The sequence below is a fragment of the Spea bombifrons genome, chromosome 4 (genome assembly GCF_027358695.1).
Source record: "Spea bombifrons isolate aSpeBom1 chromosome 4, aSpeBom1.2.pri, whole genome shotgun sequence".
In the NCBI taxonomy this organism is placed as follows: Eukaryota; Metazoa; Chordata; class Amphibia; order Anura; family Pelobatidae; genus Spea; species Spea bombifrons.
Window position 1 is genome coordinate 43,791,202 of NC_071090.1, and position 17,463 is coordinate 43,808,664.

The 17,463-nt window shown below is 39.8% G+C and overlaps 1 protein-coding gene across 8 annotated transcripts in view; it reads right to left on the reverse strand.

Annotated features, from left to right (window-relative positions):
• ATP2B1 (ATPase plasma membrane Ca2+ transporting 1) overlaps positions 1-17,463 on the reverse strand; it is a 53,327-nt gene that overhangs the window by 11,610 nt on the left and 24,254 nt on the right. For all 8 annotated transcript variants that reach the window (XM_053464520.1, XM_053464519.1, XM_053464522.1 and 5 more), the window contains exons 3-15: positions 16,508-16,705; positions 14,208-14,462; positions 13,990-14,115; positions 13,548-13,679; positions 10,862-10,900; positions 10,137-10,292; positions 8,464-8,678; positions 7,892-8,134; positions 7,487-7,728; positions 3,138-3,372; positions 2,445-2,624; positions 2,284-2,371; positions 1,909-2,015 (exon numbers count right to left, since the gene is read on the reverse strand). In XM_053464520.1, coding sequence (XP_053320495.1) covers positions 1,909-2,015; positions 2,284-2,371; positions 2,445-2,624; positions 3,138-3,372; positions 7,487-7,728; positions 7,892-8,134; positions 8,464-8,678; positions 10,137-10,292; positions 10,862-10,900; positions 13,548-13,679; positions 13,990-14,115; positions 14,208-14,462; positions 16,508-16,705 — 2,216 coding nt within the window. The remainder of the gene's footprint in view (positions 1-1,908; positions 2,016-2,283; positions 2,372-2,444; positions 2,625-3,137; positions 3,373-7,486; positions 7,729-7,891; positions 8,135-8,463; positions 8,679-10,136; positions 10,293-10,861; positions 10,901-13,547; positions 13,680-13,989; positions 14,116-14,207; positions 14,463-16,507; positions 16,706-17,463) is intronic.

Consider the following 17,463-nt stretch of genomic DNA (forward strand, 5'->3'; position numbering starts at 1 on the left):
TTTAAAAAAATAAAAAACACTAGGAGTATAATATGTAATTTATAGCGTGAAGGAGCTACCATCTTACTCCCTTGATTATTTACATTTTGTTACATTTTAGAAGTTACATTTTTATAACATCCAATGAAAAGGGCTACAGCTTGATAAACCAACACTAGGTGGCAGACTTTCCTATCTTTAGATAATATACAGTGCTTACCTATGACAGAAGGTTAACTATGCATGATAACGATTTGAGGAAGCTAATAAAAATCCAACTATTTATTTAATAAAAACATTTAACCCCCATGGATACGAATCCATTCCCTTGTGATAGGCTGTCTTAATTATTTGAGTTCCCTACTAAGCGGTCACCTCTTTCATCATCCTGAACACTGCTGCCAGCTCCTACTGCGTCAGTCACTCCACTAGCCCCCTATATCCTCCAGAATGCAATTTAAATTCCTGATCCTTAAGTGTGCACAGCCTATACCTCTGCTCATATCCAAATACGATAACCATCCGCGGAAATCTTTGCAGCTGCCACAAATTATGCAAAAACTGGAATTGTCAGAAAACATATATATATATATATATATATATATATATATATATATATAGATATAGATAAAACGTTTGGATGTTCTTTAATGATGTATGCCCTTTATTGTTCTTTTAAACCACGTAACAAGGGTAAAGCAGCGGTGTGTATCGGGGAGTGAGGCGCTCTGGAAATTGATTCAAAATCATTTCTGCTAAACCAGCTCCACAATAGCCACCTACTACGATATATACAATAAATTACAAGCTCAAGTATGTGCCACTAAGACATATTACAGACAGGACAAGAGAAAACAAACCTGCGTAAGAGAAGGGTTAAAGTCAGGATACCCATGACACAATTACTTTGGTACACAGATGACTTTGAAAGTGATACCGTGCAACACAATTCTGAGGCTGAAATGACATCTCTTGTGTGATAACGGCACACTGGGAAGGCCAACGCGAAATGCATGTAAGTTTAAAGTGCCTGACTACTGTATACACTGCATATAAAGGAACGTAAACCTTGTACTTTTCCAATTCAAGAAATAAAAAAATAAGGACAGAATTGGAAGAAAAAAAATCAAAGGAGTTGAAAATAAATATTGGTATAGATATGTAAGCTGTGTTTAGCTTTAACAGCTTCCTTGCATCTCCTGGAAAAGATTACTGCCTTGCAAAAGCTGTAAATGCAGAACAGGTGATAACACAGGGCTGGACAAACCCCAGGTCCCATGCCAACTAGAAACTACTTCATGGCAAACAGGGTTTTGCAGGGCTGCCATCATGAATCTTGTGTGGCTAATGCATGCCACGTGACCCGTTGGGTGCTTCACGGCACCTAGTTCACTGTACGCCCGTATAAAAGCATAGTGTGCCAGATTCAAAATGACAGAGGACAGGCAGCAGCGTGGAGTAGTGTATATGAGTGTATGTATAGGTATAGTGCCGGAGTCAGTCTGAGTGTGCACATGTATACTGCAGTCTCAGAGTCAGAGTGTCTGTGCACAAGTATAGTGCTGGAGTCAGTATGAGTGTGTGTACTGTGGTATCAGTGTGTATATGTATAGTGCTGTGTGTGTGCGCGCAAATGTACAGTACCAGAGGTATTATGTCTACTGTATTGTAGTGCCAGATTCAGTGTGTGTCTCCATAGTGTTAGAGTGTGCATGTTTATGTTACAGTATGGCATTAGCATGAGTGTCCTAGATCCAAACCAAATTTGTCAACCCCTGATACAATATAATACAAAGAACTACAATAGGCAGCTCAGAGTACCAGACAGTTTACATTAGAGCAAAGGCAAAGATAAAACTTACCTACCCCACAAACAGACAGAAAAAGAAGCATCACTGATGTATGCAAAACGTGTATTGAATTACTTACCATAGCAAAGCCCACATCTGCTTTCTTCAGAGCAGGTCCGTCATTTGTCCCATCACCTGTCACGGCAACAACTTGCCTCTGCTCACACACTGTGCTGTCAATTATACCTGAAGTTGGAAATAACTCACATTAGCCTGGTAGATATTTTAAGATAGGAAGGCGTTTCTCCAACAAATTATCCACTTTCGCTCTAAGCACTCGAAGAAAACGGCATCATTTAGATACAAATGCCACACAGCTGCTTTATGCCCTTTTGTGACAGAACTATAGGGCTGAATGTGCAACACTTGAAATTATTACAGATCTACAAGCTGTAGCCTGTAGACCAGCAATGTAAATATCACACTGTGGGTCGGTGTTACCAATTACACTTACCTTTAACTAATGTATGTTTGTCAGTTGGCGACGATCTTGCAAGTACACGTAGTTTAGGCCAAAGTTTGTCTATCCTTTCCTGTTCAATCTGTAACCAACGAATCAGCAGGTAAGAGGTGTGATTTCATACATAAAAGCAGCACCTAAGTAAGAGTACATACCTCTCCTTTCTCGTTTCGTATGCGCCTGTTAAACTCTTTGCCTTCTACACAAAGGAAGTCTTCCCCGGGGTGAAGGATACCACACTTTGTGGCGATAGCACGTGCTGTGTTTATGTTATCACCAGTCACCATCCGTACAGTAATACCTGCACGCTGACATTTCCTAATTGCATCTGGGACCTTGGAACGGTGCGAGAAAGGAGAGAAAGGTTTACATTTCAGCCAAACTAGAGAAACTAGGTGAACTAACAAGGCAAATCAAAGAAATGGCCTGCAGTCTTGCATTGCTTTCTAAACAATGACATTTAATATAGGGTATGTTGAAAACCCTTGACACCATTTTTTTAGCATACACACAAGTGCAACCAATCTGCATTTCATTAAAAAAAGAAAAAAAAAAACTACAGTGCAAAACTATTTTTAGCTTAAGAGCAGCACTTTTCCTACATATAGGAAACAATACAAATACAATGTGCAAATCACTTGATTAACAATCAGTCTCACAGGAGAATAGCCTGCAATAATGCAACAAAACAAGAACAACTTTTATATATTCAGCTTCAAAATTAAAGACCCACATACTAATTTTGAAAATTCTTAGTTGTATTGCCTATAAGATTGCTATATGTCCAGTAGCAATGCAATACAGTGGTGCCCGGATACATTTCTATATTGTAAAAATGACTTGCTGACCTCTGGCCTGACTGGATCTTCAATTCCTACGACCGCAATGCAGGTTAGCCTACTAAGAATCTCATTTTCATTTTCCCAGTCTGGTTCTTCTCCAGCTGGAAAATCACGGTACGCCAAGCATATTGTACGCAGTCCTTCAGAAGCCATTGGTTCAATCACACGTTTAATCATGTCTTCCCTATCGTTTGGTCGGAACACTTGGGCTTCACCATCCACACGGATAATTTTGTAGCACCTGAATGGAAAACAACATCTTTATTTATAAAGTATTTTACCGCAAAGGACACATTTTGATGTCTCTCATTTTCAAGTATCTCCTGATCATAACCTTCTGTAACACACATATCTCTGCACCAGACATCTCATGTAGGAATCAAGAAGTAGGTTTATATGCATGTCCATTGTGGCCACATTGTAATAAGTTCCCTGTCAATAGGGTGAACAAATGTGAAAATTTCTCCCCCCCACTTAATTTACCCAAAGGCCACAAGTATCCCAAGTTAGATTCAACTCTAGGGTAGCCTGCAGCGAGTGATCAACGCCAACCTAATGAATGGCCAACTTCGGTTTCAAACCACTGATTTGTACACAAGTTATGCATTATACACAGATGCATTGATCCATGGGCCTAGGAACCGGGGGCGCAGGAAGAAAGGAAGAGAGGCACTCGCCTCGGGTACAGCTGTGAGGGGGTGGGCACAGCCGCCCGATCAGCAGTTGCAGCCTGCAGTACTGGTTGTGGAGATCATGGATCTCCATAACCAGCCAAAAACTGACGTAGCACATGTGAGTGTGCTCCCTGTGTGGCATTGGCAGGGGGGCCATGGCAGCCCCAGATGATGCTGCCCCACCCCCAATCGAAATGCTGTGTACAGCAACCAATGAGAGAGAATGAATCCATGTGTGAATGAGTGACAGTGAATGAATAAATGTGTGGATGAATTGCTTGAATGATTTGTGAGAATGCATTAATGGATATGTGCATCATGGATGTGATGTGGATGTGGATGCCTTTAGGGAAAGGCAAAGATGGTACAGACAGAGTGTTTATGGGACAAAGATGGCACAGGGCAGGCTGTTTGGGGACAAAAATGGCTCATGCTGGACTATAACCTGTTTGTGTATCTAGGTGCTGGTCAGGTTCTATGTGGGCAGTATGGAAGCCAGGGCTGGCCTTTGGGGTGTGCCACCTTTGGTCTATGCCTGTAATATAGGGGGTTTTATCTACACCTTTAATGCTGAGTTTACATGTGATTTCCAGTTGATTTATACCTGCAAAGCTGTGTTTTTGTGTTATTCTTTTGATCAATACCTGCAATGCTATGGTTCCATACATTATTATTGTATACCTGCAAATATAGGATTTGTATGTCTGATTCTGTTTATTTGATCTATACCGAATTCACATGTGATCTATACATGCAAAGCTGGGTTTGTGTGTTAATGTATTGATCTATACCTGCTATTTTATGTTTCCATACTTGCAGTCAGGGTGGCAAATATTTTTCCTAGGGTCCAATTTTTCAATATTTAAAAATGTTTTTGTTACAAAGATTTATTAAACGTACATTATTTTTAACAGTGTTTCAAGTTATATATTATTGTACTTCGTGAGGAAGGAGGTATCTGATGGGGAAAAATGGGGTTCCTATGCCCATGCCTTGATCCCAACTACAGAAAATTCACTGGGGCTTTAAGCAGAGTTAAATTAGTTGCTAAATAGGTATTTCCACCCTCTTTTCTTATACATAAACCAGTTTACCCTTTATTTAACTTGTGTTTGCCTGTATCTAAAAACACTGGCCCTTTGCAGCTACGTGTAAAAATGTGACTGGAAAACCAAGTGTATTTTTCATCTCTTGTAAGTCTACAGCAGTGACAAGGCTCCGCTAATTTGCTTGTGTACTTTTTCTGGAAAATAACTCTAGATTTGCTTTCACGGCTGTTATCGGACTGGTTTCTTGATTTGCTGAGCTGACAGAAATGAAACTTGAAGTCCTTAGTTGCTGAATGAAGGCCAGGGAAAAGCACCGGACAGGTCCGTGGGCCAGACAGCAGATCAATTTTGTTTTATAGCACTTTTCATTTTTGACAATTTTTTCCTGTGATCCAACTGCAGGAAATCCTTTAGAAGATTTGAATCAGATCCCCACAGCTCTCCTTCATTGCAGAAAGGAAGTTTAAAAAAATTTAACACAATGGCCTCACTTTTTGCATTGCTCATACTTAAGCAGCCACTGTAGGACCATACATTTTGGTGGCAGGAATAAAGCTTGCCATCGAGCCTCCTTTTATCCACACACAAGGCACCAAGAAAAATCAGCGTCAGAAATTTGCAGTAAACAACAAAACCTACAAATTACATTAACCCCTTCACAACAAGGCTCACAATGCATTGTTTTTAATGGGTTGAAGGACAACCCTTTGTCCTTAAGGGGTAAAAATAAGAAAACCATTTTATAAAGCCATACATTTTTGTTTTGTTTTTTAAACAAAACAAAAAACCATGATATTGGAACTGCATAAATGTCAGTTTTTTGGCATTGCCTGGTGACCGGTTATACACACAGTCCCTTTTCCCCAGCTTCTGGTTAATACTGTAGACTACAAAGCATCCAGATGCCAAATACTGGAATCTGCATTCAGTGTAGTGAATAAAACAAGCAGGAAAAAAGTCTGCAGCAGCCAGGTGGGAAAACATGCTACAAAGTGAAGGAGATGTACACAGCATCCAAGATATCACAAGATGGCAGCTTTGTTTATATTTGCCACAGCGGGGAGGAGGAGAAGTGTATACAGTATTTGGGAGACGTGTAACATTTAATCTTCAGACACATTCTAAAACGGATGAATCCTTAAACAGAAAGTGCCTGTTTTCAGCCAGACAATTCATCAGAATACCCTTTGCTGTTGAAACAAAGACCTAATCTGTCCTCGTTACAGAAGGTATGTGCAGTTGGATGCTTGAACCCTCTGGCACGTCCATGGTGAAAGGGAGAGATATGCGCAGGCTGCATAAACTTCAGGATACGTTCTGAACACAATCTGGGCCTTGTACATTCGCTTATGAATATAGTATATTTATAGCCTGTGTCCCGTAATAACATCCATAATGACATTACTAAATGTAAAACTCAATATGGGACATGGGGTGTTGGTGTCAAGCAGGTGTGCACCAAAAACACTGACAGTGTAACATTACATTGCATCCTCATAATAAGGATCTAGCCTGGTCTGCATTTTTGCCCTCTGAAGAACTGCAGTATATCATTTCTGTATCATTATCAATGTGCAAAAAATCCTCATCCTACATTTAACAACGGCATGTGTTTAAACTGTTATCCCATTTGTTTCCTCTGTGGATAAAACAAATGAACCTGAAATGAATTATGAAGAAAAAAAAGAATGTTGTGACACGTTTAAGATATGGTTTCCAAGAAAGTTTCAAAATCCCACAATTCCAGATCTGCATACTTGATAAAAACGATTTATACATATATTAGAAACCCATCAATATATATAAAATTATATATCTATATATAGATATATCTATATATATGAGTAGGAGAAGCTGTACTCAGCATCCTGGTCTTGTGATTTGCATGGTTTATTCCTTCCTATAAAGTTAGCTCTATGTCCATTGAACCAAACATAATTATCGGAGTCTTAGCCAATTTCAACTCTATGTTTCACAAGGGTAGAGAAATAAAACGTATATGTTTGTTGCATAAAACAACAAACCAAGAGAGAAGTGGTGTTCTAGCCAAAAATTCAAAAGAATTCCATTTAATTAACAAAAATTCTCACATGCTTGCGTCACACAGGCAAACGTACAGATTGAGGTTACATTTGACTTCTGCTTCTTTCACCAATGTCGAGTATTAATGTTAATGATGTAAATGAACGCACCGTAAATATACCACCCCCCTATTCTATCTGTTACAATAAGTGACAATACACAGGGTATATGCTTATTAGCAGCCTTACAAACCTCCGTACTGGTTGGAAAGAAAATGAAAGAACAAAAGGCCCATCATATTGCACAGGTGAAGAACACACAAAGATAAAATAAGCCAACGTTTCCTTGAGACAAACGTTACTTGCCAACTTGTTTATTGGTAGGCTTACAGGAAGAAGTCGTCAGAAACGCAAAAAAAATGATGGCTGTGACCAATCATAATGTATTTAGAACTCATTTAAATTTGCTTTACTTCCACTAACAAAGTTTAGCAGTGAACTGGAATATAGCACTTAAGATTCCTTCTGCAGTTACAACTTAATTTTTACTGCTTAAATATAAATTCAACTATGCATTGAAAGAAAAAAAACAAAAACGTTTTGTTACTTACTTTTTAAGGACAATTTCAGAGGCACCCTTACTGAACATTCGATAACTGCCATCAGGCTTCTTCAACACTGTGCTCATAGATTTTCTTACAGAATTAAAGGTGTACACTTTGAAGAAGGTTTCTTCGGGGATCTCGTTTCTTACGTCTTGGTAGTCTCGTTTTAGATCCAAAAGAAATCCCAGCAAGGCACATTCAGTTTTGTTACCAACATGGCGTGGTAGGCCACCTTCCTTTTCAGGAGGCTGAAAGTCAGTCACAAAAGGAAAGTCAAATACCATGAAAAGAACTTCATTTATGCAACTTCCAAAAACAACAATCTGTCACTCGAGAGATTATTAAACTAGATTCATGAAAACCGCATGTTGTCATAAAGCAAGGGCCAGAAAATGCGTATACCAAGCTTACCAAAATTTTTGATGTATAAGCACAGTTCACAGAAATCCCAGACACAAGGAGGTCCAAAACATTCTCTGGTAAAGACTCAGCTTCGGGAATTTTTCGATAGTGCTTATCATTTAGGAAAGCCTGGACGACAGTCATTCTGTTCATAGTCAACGTCCCAGTTTTATCTGAACAGATTGCAGTGGCATTACCCATGGTTTCACAAGCATCCAAATGCCGGACCAAATTGTTATCCTTCATCATTTTCTGGAGAAAATTCAAATAATTTGGTGAGCAGTTAGTAACAGGGAAGTCGTTTCCACATCCTTTACAAAAATGAGCAAATTACACATTTTTTATTTTGTTTCAAGTTAACAAAGTCTTATATTTATATTTTATGGTATATTTATATGAGAAAACTGCACAGGACCACTAATTCTCCCATTCTTAACTCGTACTGGCACCCGAGATTGACTTGCGCTGAGCTAGTCATTCATCCAGCAGCTGTCATTCTGGCATAAAGATTTAGTGCTTTTTTTGTTTTAACAAGTGAAATCAGTGCCTAATCTGTGATTAGAGACTACATTAATGCCTACCTTTACAGAGTATGCCAAAGAAATAGTGACGGCAAGCGGAAGACCTTCTGGTACAGCTACCACCAAAACTGTAACTCCAATGATGAAAAACTTCACAAAGTATTGGACGTAAATTGGTGTACATTCAGCAAGCCAGGGTCGCTTCTGAATCCAGAAAGTCTTGACCACGAAGTACAGTACAAGGATTATGACCGTAATTGCAGACATCACCAAACCTATAAATGAACAAAAACTGATGAATGCATTATCTGGAAATGTATGTACCAACCTGGCATATGAATTCACACTGTCTATAGTAACTCATACATGCAGTACATAAACATTTGACAGGAGTATTGAATTGCTTTGTACCAGGATTTAACCTCAAAACATCCTTGTGCAAGTCAAGCATGTCATTCATAAAAATTGCATCTATGCGAGTGTGAATGAATGTTCATTAGGTATGTTCATTCTCACATACACACATCTCGCAAGTTCTAGATGCCCCAAATAAAAAAAAAAAAAAAACAAGAACAGAACAAAAGATCAGCTGACAGCAAGGTAAACCTAGCATGAGCTTGCTTTCAAAAACAAATGGCAGGAATCCTTGGAAAAGATTAAAGCACAGCATACCACGGACTAAGCTACGATCTGTCAGCACAGATATATTCGTCATTTTCTAGCACAATTTAATAAACTAATGTCAAAAGGTTTCAACAAGGAATAATTTAGAAGACAAAAAGGCTATTCTCGGCTGCAAAGTGACTGGATCAAGACGGCAGACAAAAGGTTTACAAGGGCAAACGAGCTGCAAAACGTTAGCCTATTTTTCAATTAGCACTTCCCAAAATTCAGAAAAGAGCTAAAAATTCAAAGGGAAAAAAGGTAAGCCTATATGCGTCTAAACGGCAAGCTTTTTTCCACCACTGAAGGGTATTCTTTCTTAGATACTACTTTATGACATCCTCTACAGCTGTATTTTTAATGCAGTGACCTGTGAAACAGTATCAGACACACAGGTAGCACTAGGATGGTAGCGGCTCGAAAGAAGAGAACAATTCTCGGCTCAAGATAAAGTGTTGCTCGCTCTTTCAGCACTGGAAGATGGAAGATAAGAGACCAAACCGTAGCTTATATTTCAACACAGGTGAGGTCATTGGTAACATCATCCCCTAATCAATATTATTTGCTAAACACTGACCTGGATATTAAACGATTTATCACTTAATGTAGTCACAGCAGTGAAAAAGTTTATTGATGAGTTCTGAAATTCCATTGGGCATTTCAGTCACATTGTAATACTAAATCATAACAATATAACCTATTAAAAACAGCTGCTTTTGGACAAAGCAACCTAGCATGAATCAAGAACCTGTGGTTTCAATGTCTGACAAACTTCTATCCAACGGAAAGCTGGAATCTATGTGTGGTGAGAAGAGTGCTTAATTTAACACACAAAAATAAAATGGGTAAGTGTCTGAAACTTTTCACACTAACTCTAGCCATTTATCTTTGCAACCCTTACAAAGGTTTTAGAAAAGGTCCTGTTTGTAAGGTGGTGGTGCGTGCACAACACCAAAACAATTTCTAGCGATTGGCTTGAAATGGCTGCAAGACCTTTCTGACAGAACCCCAAGAGTAACAATAAATGAATACACAGTGCCAATAACCCTTCACCAGCTGTTAACACGTACCTGCTTTTCCAATCTGAACAGCCAATTTAGTGAGCTTTCCTTGCAGAACAGATTTTTCTTTCTTTGGCAAATTTGATTTTTTTTTGTCTTCCCCATCAGTGCCATCTTCACTCTTCAAGGGCTGCATTTCCATGGCTGCACCATCTTGAGCTTTAGCTGTATTAGAGAAAAAAGAAACCGCTTAAGTCAGTGTTTATGAACAGCTTTTCTTCCCTCAAAATAGGCACTTTGTTCTAACAAAAGGTATTTAAGCCAAAAAGGTTGGGCCATACAAGTTGAGATATATAACCTGAACTGCTGTGATCTTTGCTATGGCCTGTAGTCTCCCTGCACTGCATCTATGTTAATTACTACTCAGACCACGCCGCTTGCTGTTCTTATACTGCTGTTCCACTGAGCACTGCTGTTCCTTAAAAATCCATCTTTTATTTATATAGCACCAACAATTTAAAGTTGTAAATTCCCAAATGATGATTTAAACACACACAAATGTATATGAAATACCATCAGACCAGGTAGTGGGGTTCCGCTACACGTTCCCTATCAGATGCAGGTGTAGTAATGGGTATTACATGCCCATGAACACAACAGGAAGACGATTGGACATTAAGCACAAAATCGACAATCTAAACATTAGCTTTTCAACATATCAAAAGACATTAGGAGATACTTTCGTAGCCAGCTTGAATTTATAATACAATGTAGTTTTATACATTTAGTAATACCTTTGTTCCTATTTTCAATTGCACCATCCTGTTTTTTGCCTAAAGGAGGGAGAGAAAGAAAATACACTGTAAAAACTATTAATTTGTTATGGAAGACCAACAATTAACCATTGCCATACCATGTTCTCAAGGAACCTTCCCAGGAAATAGATAATTTCAGCTATTTCTACTGCCAACAAGTGTTACTTGATTGTGGACATCGCAACATTAAAGAGTTCATTAGAATATTTCAAGCAGCACATAGGCTGTTTCATGTAGTATTAAAACCACAGCACTATATGATCAAGGACGACCTTCTCTAAGGCCAGACATTCATATACCTTGATACGCAAAGAAAAAAATACACATTTGAGATTGCTGAGCAGAAAAGGAAAAGAAAATGCCACAAGGGCAGTTCAGATTAGATTACAGCAATGTTTGTCCCAAACCAACATTTTAGTGTTAAAAATAAAGTACACGATGAGACTACTACGTATCACAGTTGCTTGTGGTGGATAAATTGGAGGTATTCTAGCAGATAACTAGTCATTCCTAATGTGATCTGAAGACTGAAGAATCTAATGCAGAGCAAGCAGCTGTCATCCGGTGCTCTCAATTTAAGTCACTTATCACCATAGCAACATTTCACTGCCAAAGGGACACACTGTATGACTTAAAATGAAATGTCAAACTTCCTTGTATGATGTTGACAGGAGACCTTTCATGGGAAAATTGCTCCCAAAACAGGCAATCCATGTAGATGAGCCTGCCGCTTGCAGAGCGCTGCCTCTCTTGACATTTGCAGGGGATGGAATATTAGCTTTCTTGCTTTGTCCACATTACCAATACTAAGAAGCCATTCAGCATAACCCCCAGGTGACATTTGTATTATGTGTGATTCTCCCCATTCAGAATCAGGAATATGCAGGGACAACGACAATGCCCCTGAATGTTGTGAGGATATATAGAACACATTCTCTTCGAAGCTCTCACAAAATTACATAAAATCAAAAAGTGATTTATTTCACAATATACTTAAACGCAGGGCATGTAAATACGGAAGGAGGGGTATACTCAATATTCTGATGTGGGATTTTTCATTTTTGTTCAACTCAGCATCCATCTTGCTTCTTGAACACAATCAACCTACTGCCCATCAGAAGAGTACTCCACTTTTCTGCTTAGCCTAACACAAGGGACAGGCCAAATGAACCACAGTGGTTACTTCATTGAACAGGATAAAAACCTACAGAGAATCTGGGCAAAAAAATGTTATGTTTTAACGCAGAAGTCTCCAACAGGCAGCTTGTAAGCTGCCAATCGCTTTCTGGTTACTAATGAATCGTTGACATCCATATACACTACATGTCTAACACAAATGGAGTTAGAAACATCAGTCACATTATTTATATTGTTAATCCTCCAAAAAAAAATATTTTTTTTAAATATTACATAGCAGCCCCAGAAGCTGATCTTATTAACCATAGATGATTCTCATTAAATGAAGGGCCACGGGGCCCAGTTTTAAAATAATAGTCATGAATTGTGCTAATTAAAACACGGCTTTACTTATTGTGTGTCTATGTGAATTGTTTCTCCTGGAAATGTTATTCAAGAGACACTAAAGTTGTCCGACAGCCCATGCGCTGACCTAGTCGACACATTCCTTTGAATTGCCAAAAACAGCCTCTAGGGAAACATGATCAGAACCTGTGGCACATATACGTAGATCAATGGTATTTGTGAATGACTGTACGCTGGCTGTTAGTTCTTCAAGGACATAGTGATCAAAATGAATCCATTAGGCATAATGGTGTGTTAAGCGAACGGGGGGGGGTGGTGGTAACAAATGTGACAACTACCGCTAAGATACTGCAAATACAGATTGTAGACATACTAAAATCGATTCTATGCAATATAGCACGAGGAGATACCGGTATAGTGGAGTTGCCACCTACATTATTTTTGACTTTATTACATGTTAAAACTAGCTGTAGTATTTGCTTTTCATTTTTCCATCAGCGTAATGGTGTGAGAAGGGCCTGTCTCCACACTATTGGCCGCTTTATCTCCAAAGCAAAGCTGGGTGGCACATGGTGGAAAAACCTGCGTGGCTACTTCACTGTCCTGATCTAACCTCTTCTTAACAATCCTCCTAAGGCTCCCACAAGCTACTAGCACACAAAAATAAGGGTATATATTAAATAATGAATATATAACATATAAATGAAAAATAAAAGCAGAATATATCGCACAATGAGTAATCTCCTCCTGTTGCTAAAGCACTTGAAGAAAAATCAAATGTTCTAGAACTCCTCAAAGCCAAATTTTAGGGAGAAAACGGTTTTATCTTATATTACGACAGCTATACAGGTATTCCCTGCTTTTCATTCCGGTTTAAGAAAGGTTTCCCGGGAACACTCTACTTCCATACAGTAGTGTAAACCTGTATTAAAGTAAATATAGCAACAGTCAGAACTGTCTATATCACCAGCATTACATCTACCTGACCAGTGTTCAGAATGTAATCAGCCAGGTATCTGTGACAATGGAGTTGTCACAGAATTTATACAGAGCTAAGGAGCACATCACATGCTTCAGAAGTAAATTCATTTTATTTTTCATGTTAATGTTCTAAAGAAATTTGGAAGATTGTGTGTCACATTATCTTACCGCTTAGCCTGTACATGTATATAACCGTACTTACTTTTTTTGTCCTTTTTTTCTTTTTCCTCTTCGTTTTCTCCAGCTCCGAGCAAAGTGAATATTATTCCAGTTTGGGAATTTACACCTATAGCAGTGACCACCATTTTACCAGACCCCTCCATGACATGAGTGCCTAAAAATCAAACATTCATTTAGTAAGTCCAATAAGGCAAGATGTCAAATTTGTTCTACATTCTAGAGTGAACAGAAATAAATCCAGCTAAAGCCAGGCTGCAATAAATACACTGGGAAATATATTTTTTATTGGGGGGGGGCGGCAAAGTACTTAATAGGAACTTTAAGTATTATAAAGTTATACTTAAGTGAATAACTTAATAGGATCTACTCCTACAAGTACGGTAGGAGTCACACTGCACATTTCATATAGGACAGCTTATATATTCCAGGACGCTAACATGATGCGGCATGACAGGACTACAGACCTGAAAGCAGCAGAGGATCTTTCGCCAGTGTTTTCTTAACATGATCAGATTCTCCAGTTAACGAGCTTTCGTCAATTTTAAGATCATTTCCTTGTATAAGCACTCCATCAGCAGGCAGCAAGTCACCTGTTTTAATAAATAAATAAAAAATATATAAAATATATTTAGATATGGGACACACAAAAACAAAACAAAAACAAAAGAAACCGTAGACTTACCATATTTAATTTGTGCAATGTCCCCAACAACTATGTCAGCCACTGGTATCTGAATAACTTGGCCTCCACGAACAACTGTGAATTTCTGTTCTTGTTCAATACGGTTCTGCAAACCTCTAAACTGCTTCTCCTTACTCCAGTCATTGAAAGCCGTCACTAACACCACACACACAACCGACAAAAGGATAGCAGCTCCTTCAATCCATCCCGCTTCCCCTTCTTCCTCTTCAATACCACCGGAGACTTCACCACACACTAAAAAGCAGAGGAAAAACAAAAACACGTATGACAAAAGCATTTGTGCCTTCGAACCCGTAGTCATTCTGAAAGGCCATCAACCTTTCATGCAATACGTAAAGTGTACCGCAGCTAAAAGCCTAATTGCATACCTAGTAAGTACCTTAATATGAATTGTTTACTCTCAATGGGAAAAAAAAAAAACAGTAACTAGTAGGAAAGCCTTGTTAGACCCCCTAGAAATCCCACACGATCCCACTCTGGATCTGGCTAGTAGAGAGTATCAGTGCATGCACACTGCTGAGCCGGAGATCCATTCAATGCAACGCATCTCCTGCAATGCAAAGTGCTATAGGTCAGGGAAAGAGCAAGATTCCGATGAATCCCTGTATGCCAGGGGTGTCCAACCTGCGGCCCTCCAGCTGCTGCAGGACTATATCTCCCATAATGCTCTTTCAGCTAAGGGGCTGGCTGAGTAGTATGGGAGATGTAGCCCTGCAGCAGCTGGAGGGCCACAGGTTGGACACCCCTGCTCTATGCACTTGCATACAAACTAAAGGAAAGATATAAAGTGACGCTCTGCTCTCTGCTGTCACATGAATTCAAGTGCATAATATGATAGCTTTAAGTTCTATATGTGGCGTTAGCAATACAGTCCCCTAGATGAGTTATTTTGCGCAAAAGCGAGACTCTCCAAAACCTTTTATGGTTGCTCAGCCCAACATGCGAAAAACTTTTGACCAACTTGGAGCACATCAGCACATATGAAACGTTTGAGTGTGCCTTGGAATATTAGTTTAACGGAAACTGATATACTTCCCTGCTAGAACACACAAAAACAGTGTTGGCTTTTATTCGGAAAGCGTAGAGACTTTAAGTAGCTCACTGAACACGGCCACGCTATAATGCATTTTCCACATGAAGAACCCAGCATCGTACCAGAAAAATATTCCAATGTGTTTTAAGCTTGCAAGAGCAGGGCTCACTACCTCCAGTTCTAGAAAGTATTATGTTTACATCATTGTTAATTTGAATGTCCACATTAAGTTTGCGTTATCGTGATGTTAGGAATGATGCACATATGCCTCCCTCATACTGCATTTTCTTTTGACAGTTAATGGCTGAAAGCGTGAAAAGCCTTTGTTGACCAACATTTTCCTAAACTGCATTGCTTTTTTAATAGTCACATTCAATCCCCAATACCCATACAATTTAAAAAAAAAGTGCACATCTGAATAATAATAAATACCGTATTGGCTCGGATATAGGCCGCCCCCGTATATAGGCCGCACCCTAAAAGTTTGGTGCTTTTTTAAAGAAAAAGTTTTTTTTCTTTAAAAAAGCACCAAAAAAAACATGCTGCCACTCTGTCCCCCCCCGCCCCCCCCGAGATACGCTGCCGCTGTCCTCCCTCCCCGAGATACGCTGCCGCTGTCCTCCCTCCCCGCGATACGCTGCCGCTGTCCTCCCTCCCCGCGATACGCTGCCGCTGTCCTCCCTCCCCGCGATACGCTGCCGCTGTCCTCCCTCCCCGCGATACGCTGCCGCTGTCCTCCTCTGCCCCCCCTCCTCGACTTACCGGAGCAGACTCCCGGGTGTCTTGCGGGGCCGGCGAGGGACATCTAGTATCTACGCAATACGCGTATGCAACTTCCGGTACCGGTACCGGAAGTTGCAAACGCGTATTGCGTAGATGTCTCCCGCCGGCCCCGCAAGACACCCGGGAGTCTGCTCCGGTAAGTCGGGGGTGGGCAGAGGTAAAACGCTTAGATAACCTCCCGTGCCGGCACCCCCCCCCCCGTGGGAAGTGCTGGCAGGGGAGGCTGTATCGGGGAGTAGGATGCAGGTCCCCTGCACCGCTGCGGGGGATCTGTATCTTAACCCCGCTGCCTGCCCGGCGCCCGGGACTGCATGTCCCGGGCGTCGGGCGCTAGACCCCGAATATAGGCCACACCCCCACTTTAAAAACTTAAAGTGGGGGGAAAAAGTGCGGCCTATATTCGAGCCAATACGGTAATATAAAAGCACACAGATTTAATGAATGAAGAACAGGCAATACTTACATTCATTTTCACCACTTGGAGATGGATAAAAAGAAAGGCCTAAAGATATTATGGCTGCTACTTCTAATATAATTAATGTTACATCTTGTAGTGCTTCCCATACTAATTGAAGAAACGTTTTTGGCTTTTTAGGAGGTATAAGATTCTTCCCGAATACTTCTTGCCTCCTATCAAGATCCGCAGGATTTCCACTTAGACCTGTGATATAAAAGAAAGTACTTTCGTAAGTCAATAGATGGTGGTCATGAAATACCAAAAGAAATTGCAAGAAAGACTTCTAAGACATTCTCTATATTGAGTGCATACAAAATACAGCATATTGTTTTAATGATATTAGGAAGAGAAGGCTATTACACTGTTGAAACCAGAACTTAACAAGCAGCTTTAGAAAACTTGCATTTAAAAGGAGAGAAGATCAAGGTTCTCTCTCTCTCTCTTCTTCATGGAGATGACATGGGTCACATATCGGTTTGGACCCAGAAGCCAGCATTTGTTCTTCCACAATCATATTTTATTTCCCTGGATATCTGGGGGTTTGTAGAGCCTTATCTCACATTAACAGACATTTACACACATGCTAACACCATACAGTAATAGACTCACGCTAACCTCTTATGCTCACTAACATAATAGCTCGCACACACACACCAACACCGTACATTTATACACACACTGAAACACACATGCTAATACCATACTATAACAAAACACCATACATGCTAGCACCACACACACACACTGACTAACACTATAAATAGAGTTACACACTAACACATAATATGGACACATACACACTGAATCTGGCACTACAATACAGTAAGACTCTAGCACTATACATTTACACACACACACACACACTACCACTATAGACATAGCACACACACACACCCCGACACCAGCACTATACATATACAAACTGCTGACGCTATAATAAACACACTCACATACACTAGTTC